Here is a 9253-nt window from a genome sequence, read left to right as displayed (position 1 = left end):
TGTGCTTTGTATCAGCTTGGTGTATTATTCCTGTATGCCATTTGTTGATGTGTATTATGATATTTCTGTACATCAATTCTGCCACATGGCACTGGTCACATGACCTATGCGCCTGGTGTCTATCACTTCACCCTGATGAAGACCATGTGTTGAAACTTGTTTATTAAAAGCATTTGAAAAGAAAGAGTAATCTTTTATTATTGTTTTTGATGTGATTAATCTGATTCACTTTTGAATCGACTGACAGCAATAGTTTAAATGTATTTGAATATTAACACATTGAACAGCACATGTGCCTCCAAACAAAGCCCTCAGCCTCTGTTCTGCCCTGCTCTCCTCTTACTTCTTGGCTGTGAAATGGCTCTGCACACTACAACTCCCATGAGGCTTAGCGGTGGAGCTGAGGAGATGGCTTTTGTGAAGTGTCGGATTGAGAGGCTCATTTCCCGCGTTATTCTGCATAGCATCGTGTTCATCCTGCTGCTTTTGAAAATGTCACAAAAATAAGGCTTTTACCGAAAGGAAAATAAAAGACTATTCCCTGTAGCGACGCCCCTGCAGGCTCTTGTAGTAGTGTTCGGTGTCCGCCTGGTTACGCACATCCCGATCCAGCAGCACCAGCGCTGTTTTGCGTCTCATGGCCATTTCGCGCCTCTGTCCCTCCAAATCAGCATGAGCGTCGGACAGGACGGGCGAGCCGGACCGCTGCTGGGGCCGGAAGCTGCTCCCTTGTGCTGTCAAATCCCTGCGCTTCATGTTGTTCAGATCGTACGTGTCCCGATTGTCCGCACCGTTCGCAGCCCACTCCCAGGGGTTCCCGGAAAGGGGCGGGGCTTGAGGGATCTGCGCGGCTTGTACGATCGGATGGTGAGGGGCGTGAGCATCTACCGTCACAATACCCCGACCTTCACGATGCTTTTCCGATTTATAATGTGGAGATTCATTTGAAGAAGAGCCGCCAGAGCAGGTGGAGGTGGTCTCTGAGGATTTGGGCGTGTCTGAGGAGGACATGGGTAGGAGGCCCTGCTGCTTGGACATGGCGATCACCTGCATTAGACGCGGTTGATTGGCAGCTGCTCTTGCTGACGAATCCCCTGTTGTTTTCTCTCGTATGGCCATCCATTTAGCTCGGGTTAGCGCGCTTTTCGGGGACACAGGCGGTGGACCTGCCTCAGGGATTTGAGGCGGTCTGGGTGTGGGTACAGCTTTAGCGCTGCCTGGTGGAGGGGTTGAGGTGCGGCTGGATGAGGCAGACCGGGACTGGTATATGGGTGCCTGGGAGCCTCCGTCGTCTGTTTCTACCGAACCCACCTCGGATCCGTCCTCGCTAGCATCTCTGTCCCCATCGTCTTTGAAGCCACGCATCTCCATGGACTTCTGCTTCCATTCTGACACCAGCTGCTGCGAGCGCATCGGATCCAGAGGGACTTGCACAGCCTTTAACCGTCGCTGGACAGGTTGGACCGGCTGAACTACAGACTCCTCAGCTGCCTCGCAAGCTCCGAGAACACCGTTAGCGTTCATACTAGCGCGCGGGAGAGTGTTGCTAAACGTCAGCATGGTCTCCTTGCCCATGGGACTGCGCGGGGCCAACAATTCCACGTCCACGCTGGCTCGCTTCAGGTTCTCCACTGAGCCCTTCTCGCGCTGCAGTTGGCTCAGCCCCTCCAGGCGGTTGAGGGGGGCGGGATTAGTGGCGATCTCGTCGTTGCTCTCTGAGGCAGAGGCAGGACCCTTGTTGTAGACGGACTCGTGTCCTCGCTCGGTTAAAGCCCGGAGAGGGTCCTCTTTAGGTGAAGGCGGTAGAAGAGGGGGAAGTACGTCCTCTGAAGACTTGAAGTTGGCGACAGCATGAAAAGCCTGGAGGAGAAACTGAAAGTGAGACCACATAAGAAATGGGACAATGAGCATTTTAGTCTGTCTGACAGTTGAGAGAAGAAACACATTTGCAGACACCATGAACAAAATGAAACAGAGCATTCACACTTACCATAGCTATGTGTGCAACTATCTTTATTAAAGCATGGCTTCAAACTTTGGAACATTCGCAATGGAAAGAGATCAATTTCATTGCTTTATTTCATTCAATCATTCTCTAGAATGTTTGAGGCAAACATCTCCATGGAGACAAGAAGTTGGCATGAGCTCTGTGAAGATAAAAGCCTCTTTACTGCAGTGCTGTATGTTTTTATGTGCTTTGGTGCAAATGTATTTATTTATTAAAGGACTGTTTTACCCGTAGGCTTCATTTGACAGGACAGTGCAGCAGTTAAAGTGGCAGGTGTTAAGTGTTCATGAGTCCAACGGCAGAGGAAAAGAAACGTAGCCTCCTGCCTGATGGGAGTGGCCTCCTGCCTGAGGGGAGTGGCCTCCTGCCTGAGGGGAGTGGCCTCCTGCCTGAAGGGAGTGTCTCAAATAGTCCATGTCCAGGGTGAGAAGGGTCAGCTGTGATCCGACCTGCTTGTCCCAGAGTCCTGGAGACATACAGGTCCTGCAGAGATGGAAGTCTGCAGCCGATCACCTTCAGCAGTTTGTGTACAGAGAGAAGAGCAGGGGAGAAAGTACACAGCCCTGTGGAGCTCCTGTGCTGATAGTCCGTGTGTCTGAGACATTCTTCCCCAGCCGCACACACTGCCTCAGATCCATCAGGAAATCAGTGCTTCCCCTGCGGGTGGAGTCAGTGCTCCCCCTGCAGGTGGAGTCAGGCAAGTTGAGCTGGGAGAGCTTGTCCTGGAGCAGAGCAGGAGGTGGTGTTGATGCCGAGTTGAAGTCCACAAACAGGATCCTGGTGTAGGTTCCCGGGGAGTCCAGATGCTGCAAGATGAAGTGGAGAGCCAGGTTGATGGTGTCGTCCACAGACCTGTTGGCTCTGTAGGAGAGCTGCAGGGGGTCCAGCAGGGGGTCCAGCCGGGGGTCCGGCCGGGGGTGCAGCAGGGGGGAGGTGAAGGACTTGAGGTGGGGGGAGGACCAGGCGCTCAAATGGCTTCATGACAACAGATATCAGCGCCACAGGTCTGTAGTCCATAAGTCCAATAACCTGGGGCTTCTTGGGGACAGGGACGATGATGGACGACTTGACGCAGGCTCTGGGACATGGCATGACTGTGAAGATGGTTGAGTAGTTAATGCACAAAATAAAAATAAAAAAAATGTCTGTGGAACCTTAAGTAAATGGTGTTGAATTCTTCAGCCAGTTTGCAGTCATCTGCAGCGTGGAGGGCTTTAGGCTTGTAGTTTGTGAGAAGCCGGAGCCCACTCCACACAGAAGCAGGGTTCGTGTTGGAGATTTGCTGCTCCAGAAGCGTATTGTACATAGATTTAGCTCTCGACACCTCCCTGTTGAATCCATTCTTTCCACCTTAAGGCTTGTCCACACCGCCGCGGCCGAAGCGTCCAGTTTACATTCAAAGTCTATGGTAAACGCGCATCGAGCATGTAGTGCGTTATCCGCGGCGCGATTTCTTCGTTTTTGCGGCGCGATTGGTGCGTTTTTTACGCTCTCGACGCTTTGAGCGCGCATATCAGGCAGCCGAGGCGACGAAAGCGGCTACGCGACACATTCAAATATGCTGAAGTCTCCTGCAGCTGAAGCGTAGCAGCCGCCGCAGCAGCCAATCAGAGCTGACGCTCCAGTGACGTACGTACATACGTACGTATCTGTTTGCAGCCCTGTGCGCTGCCTCCTTCTGCTGCCTTAAGTGCCTCAATGTTGGTGTGAACCAGGGTTTGTCATTGTTGAAGGTGACTTTGGTGTGTGTTGGTATAATGTTGTCCTCACAGATGTATGATGTCACAGTGTCCGTGTCCTCATCCAAACTGTCTGTGGCAGCTCTGAAAGCCTCCCAGTCTGTAATGTCCAAACACGAATGTAGCTCCTCCCAGTCTGTAATGTCCAAATACGAATGTAGCTCCTCCCAGTCTGTAATGTCCAAATACGAATGTAGCTCCTCCCAGTCTGTAATGTCCAAACACGAATGTAGCTCCTCCCAGTCTGTAATGTCCAAATACGAATGTAGCTCCTCCCAGTCTGTAATGTCCAAACGCGAATGTAGCTCCTCCCAGTCTGTAATGTCCAAACGCGAATGTAGCTCCTCCCAGTCTGTAATGTCCAAACACGAATGTAGCTCCTCCCAGTCTGTAATGTCCAAAATACAAATGTAGCTCCTCCCAGTCTGTAATGTCCAAACACGCTTGTAGCTCCTCCCAGTCTGTAATGTCCAAACACGCTTGTAGCTCCTCCCAGTCTGTAATGTCCAAAAGCTCCTCCACTGCCTCATTGGTCCACTTCTTAGAAGTCCTCACTACAGGTTTGCAGAGCTTCAGCCTCTGTCTATTCGGGGGGATCAGGTAAACCATGACGCGATCTGAAAAGTGCCACGGCGCGAAAGCCGTTACTGAGAGATGTGTGATAGTCCTTTGTTAAAATCCCTCAGGATAATAAACAAAGAGTCTGGGAAGGTCTGCTCCACACTCAAAATCTAGTCCACGAGTGCACGCTGGTTAAGACCAGGCGCAAAGTGCTGCTGCTGCTGCTGCTGCTGCTGCCACATCATTCTACCTCAGGGCATGTTACATATGTGTAATTAAAAAACGCTCTCAATCAAGCTTTCAAATGATAAATAAAACTTTCTTGTCTAGTAGAAGTTTAGCTACCTGTTTTTAGACCTGTTTTTAGACCCTTTGTCTGCTTCTACACGCTCCATCACAGGAAAGAATCTCAGAGAATCACTTTGGTTTGACTTAGCTCGTTTCCCCTCATTTTCCTTCGTGACTAATTGGTATGGATTCTTGTCTGCCATTGTAGCAAACTTGGTGCTAATTGAAGAAACTAAAAATGAATGGAAATCCTCCATAATACCTTTAACTTTCCACTCATAGTAAGAATCCATGTTTTCAAGGTGCTTTTGAGCAATACAAAATATTGAAATATATGTTGAATACCATACTATTGAACATTCCAGGCAAAGGATATCTATAGAGTGAAGCAGGGGAAAAACCTCCTCCAGAAAAGTTACAAAATGAACATTTAAAAAACTTTTACATTGCACATTTAGTTTGTTTAGAGTTGTGTGAAGTGTGGCTGTACCTGAACCTGACTGAAGCTGCACATACCAGATAAGCAGCGATGAAGGCCCCGATGAGGAAACCCACGTAGACGTCGATGGGATGTGAGCGGTGCTGTGTGATCTGGGTCAGACCGGTCAGAGCCGCGGCGATGGCAAAGGCGAACACCAGCACCGGCTTCAGCAGCTTCGTACTGTCCGAGATGGTGGAGTTAAAGTACATCTGCAACACACAACTCTGCACTGTCAATGCTTCAACCAAATATGCTCAGGATGGAGAGGCTGAGGTGGCAGATGCTTTTGCTGCTGGTCCGCTGTGCAGTGGACCGCGGGTGTGCCGCGAGACCCCCAGTTCAAAAGACATCACTACTGTGTACTATATTTATGTGTAATTATCTCAACGTGGGCCCCTCCGTCTTATTGACAGGTGTGGCCTGTCTATGGACAGTTTATTTTTTCTCTGTAAATTTCGTTGGCTCGGCTTTTATTCAAGAGCATTGAAATTATGGTAAGCAAGCTAAAAAATATGACTTTTAAGAAAAATTATAATGGAAATCAAGACGGTGCTCCGCACATCAGATTCTGTAGCAGGTGCGTAGGAAAAAGGCGTACGTGACGCTAAATGTACAAGGGTGAAAAATCCCGCACACTATCTTATTAGTGAAATTTATTGGTGAAGAGGCAACTGGGCCTTCGTCAGGCAAAATGCCGCCATGGTGACAGGAAGGCGGGCTAAGGTGGAACGACGTTCAACTCCCAAGTGGAGATCTATGGTCAATGCAGGAGTAGAGACACTTTGAAGTGTGATATCAACATGAATGTCCCGCTCTTTCATAAGTGGGAGGACATGAATAACCTTACAATACTTGTACTAGTGAGAATCCCCTACACCTGCCATTGTTCACGTAAAAAAAAGCATTTCAAATCGAGAGAATCAAGTCTTTTCCTTGGTATCAAATGGTAGTATCGCAACAACTTGACTTGCTCTTTAGATGTAATATTACCAAACCACATAGTAGAAAAAGCTTCAGTTGTAGTCATCTGGACTCAGTTTGAAAAATTAGTCATCTGGACTCAGTTAATTTTTCAAACTGAGTCCAGATGACTACAACTGAAGCTTTTTCTACTATGGAACACGCCTGGACGAATGAGGGATTACACCGACATACCAAACCACATGTGATACAGCAAGAAGTTCCCTGAGTTTACGCTTTTTGGTCCAACACAAGTCATTAGACAGTGTCTCGTTTACCATTGTACTTCAGAGTCAGCGATCTCCATAGGAAGATGACAGTCGTCATGTTGAAGTGTTCATTGAAGTGTTTAGAAGAATCTTTGATTTTATAGATATAAAGAGTTCTTATATACAAAAAATTAAACAAAACGATACTTCTCTGACTGAAATTTTCATCAAGGTTTACAGAAGGGGAACAATATCTAAATAATATGAATGCCTTGCTAATCTGGAGCTACTAAACATTTAAAAACGTATGGGAAAGAGAGGGCAATCTTGTTCTGATGGACATAGAGTGTTTTTTATATCCCAGTGGAGAACCTCAAAATCACATCTGGAGACACTTTGTGTCAAAGTGCCCTTTTCTCACTGTTGGAGAAACTGTGGCAGCAGGAGGCAAAAGACTGTCACGAGTCAAGTGACTTCCCTGTTGCTCAGAAATATTGCATTAAAATAATAATGCACTGCATTGTCATTCATCTCAACTTTACAACTATTACTTGGGCCGTGGACACAAGAAACGCATCACAAAGAAGAAGAAAACACAAACCTCCAACGATTGAGGACTGGACTGACATTCAACAATTCATTTGAAAATGGACAACTGTGTCCATTTTATTGTTATTTTAAAACTTACTCTTTTGTCCTGTTTGTGTTCTATGTTTTATGTTTTAATCTTCCTGAATGTAATTAACATTTTTATGCAATATTTCAACCCAAACAATACAGTTAAAGTTTCTGATTGAAACGCAAGAAAAGCATCTGAATATTGTCTTCAAGATATTCCAAAAAAACATTTTTGTAAACATGGCCCCGCCCTGGTGTGAATGCAGAGTAAAGGCAGATGTTTGTGGTCGCGACGTGACAAAATGTCAAACGTTCCAGGAGTATGAATCCCACTGTACATTTTATCATTTAAATCAAGAGCCTGGTCATATTATCTCCATTTCAAACCCAACACAAACTGGGTCATTCAAATTCTGTGTCTGCAAAACTAATCCTTTATCTAAAATTAAACAACTTTTGTGCTGTTGTTTTTCAGAATCTCTATTCACTCAAACGTTGCCACTTTCTCTACAAACACGGGATTTGAGCTGCTTTTTTGTGTGGACATCCGTTCAATGTATTTATGCAACTTCATGATTTGTGGGAGCAGGTTGTGATTGGCTGACAGTGGCTGTGATCACATGCACACCACAAATCACATCATTATCTCATTTCTGGAGTTATAAACAGTTCCATCTGATAAGAGTAATCTGATTTATTTCCAATTGTTCTCATGTGAACAGTTTTTGACTGCAAAAAAGGCAAACTGATGTTAAAATTTCATTGTACTTTTGTCGTCCAAATGCAACAGTTTCTAACACGTGTTACGAGATGCAAACACACCGAAAATCACATATCTAAATATTGGGTTATTAGAATGTTCTAATAATCAGATTTTTACTGGCCATGTAAACTTACCATTCATAGGCAAAGATCATCGAAAGGAAAGTAATTCATTTTTACACATTTGCAGAGTTGGCCACTGTCCAGGGTGTACCCCGCCTAAGGCCCGAAGTCACTGGGTTAGGCTCCAGTCACCCGCGACCCCAAAAGGGAACAAGCGGTAGAAAATGGATGGATGGATGGATGGATTTTCTACATTTCTACAGCAGAAAGGCAGATTTGTCCCTGACAATGACACAAGCTAAAAACAATGTATGTTTTATGGATAATCTGGACATAACATTGTGGCTCTGCTGAAAGGCGTTTGAGGTGAACTCACAGAGACGTAGACGGCTGCGAAGGCCGACAGCGTCGCATGTTGAGAGGGGAACGTCTTCCTGTCAAACACAAACATCACAGTCAGAGACACAAGGATGTAACACTATCGCCATTATTCATCACGTTAATGTTCTTTACACAAAACATAAATCTTCATGTCTTATTATTTCACATCTCTGAATAAATTAGCCGATTGACTTAAGTAGCCTTCGAGTCTATTCGATAGCAGACTGTGTGGTCACATGTACACGACCAAACTACAGATTTGGTGGGGTTCAAGGCCCTTCATTGCTGCTTGTGGGTATAACTGACTCGTTCAAGGCCCTTCATTGCTGCTTGCGGGTATAACTGACTCTCCGGTGTTTCCCAGTCTCCTGCTGTGGTTTGGTGGAATATGATTGACAGAAGGATACAGATAAATGTATTTGAGCAGCTGAGTGTTTCCTGTCGGCACCTGGCGGCCATGATGGCGTGCTGGTCATGTCCGGAGCAGATGTCTTTGGTGATGTACGGGTTCTGGTCACATGACACTCCGGTCTGGGTGTAGTTGGGTTTGCACACAGTCAGGAAGAAGGGGGCATGGTATCCTGTGGCCAGCTGGATGATGTCAGTGACCAGCGCCGTGGCACACAGGCCAAACACATGCACACCTGCAACACCAATACACATGATGAGCTTTCATTCTCACACAGGAGGACGCCGCTGGCTCAGGTTAGCAGGCTATGGCTATCGCTGACATGGAGTAGAAGCTATCTTTTTCCAGGTTCACACAACTTGTACTGACTTTAGTAAAACAGCTTTTACTGTTTGGTAAAATGTAGTAACATGTAGTAACATAGAGTAACATGGAGTAACATGAAGTAAAATGGAGTAACGTGGAGTAACATGGTGTAAAGTGGAGTAACGTGGAGTAACGTGGAGTAACATGGAGTAACATGAAGTAAAATGGAGTAACGTGGAGTAACATGGTGTAAAGTGGAGTAACGTGGAGTAACGTGGAGTAACATGGAGTAACGTGGAGTAACATGGAGTAACGTGGAGTAACGTGGAGTAACATGAAGTAAAATGGAGTAACGTGGATTAACGTGGAGTAACGTGGAGTAACATGGAGTAACGTGGAGTAACGTGGAGTAACATGAAGTAAAATGGAGTAACATGGAGTAAAATGGAATAACATGGAGTAACATGA

General features: G+C 46.2%; 1 protein-coding gene across 1 annotated transcript in view; it reads right to left on the bottom strand.

The window, feature by feature from the left end:
- Positions 1–327: 327 nt before the first annotated feature.
- LOC140354446 (phospholipid phosphatase-related protein type 3-like) overlaps positions 328–9253 on the bottom strand; it is a 12569-nt gene continuing 3643 nt past the window's right edge. Inside the window, exons 4-7 of the mRNA XM_072439482.1 lie at positions 8519–8714; positions 8066–8123; positions 5113–5286; positions 328–1860 (exon numbers count right to left, since the gene is read on the bottom strand). Coding sequence (XP_072295583.1) covers positions 535–1860; positions 5113–5286; positions 8066–8123; positions 8519–8714 — 1754 coding nt within the window. The 3' untranslated portion in view covers positions 328–534. The remainder of the gene's footprint in view (positions 1861–5112; positions 5287–8065; positions 8124–8518; positions 8715–9253) is intronic.

Source organism: Eucyclogobius newberryi, unplaced genomic scaffold (genome assembly GCF_026437365.1).
Source record: "Eucyclogobius newberryi isolate DKJ021-1_F unplaced genomic scaffold, fEucNew1.0.hap1 SCAF_9, whole genome shotgun sequence".
In the NCBI taxonomy this organism is placed as follows: Eukaryota; Metazoa; Chordata; class Actinopteri; order Gobiiformes; family Gobiidae; genus Eucyclogobius; species Eucyclogobius newberryi.
This window is presented reverse-complemented; position numbering and strand designations above follow the sequence as displayed.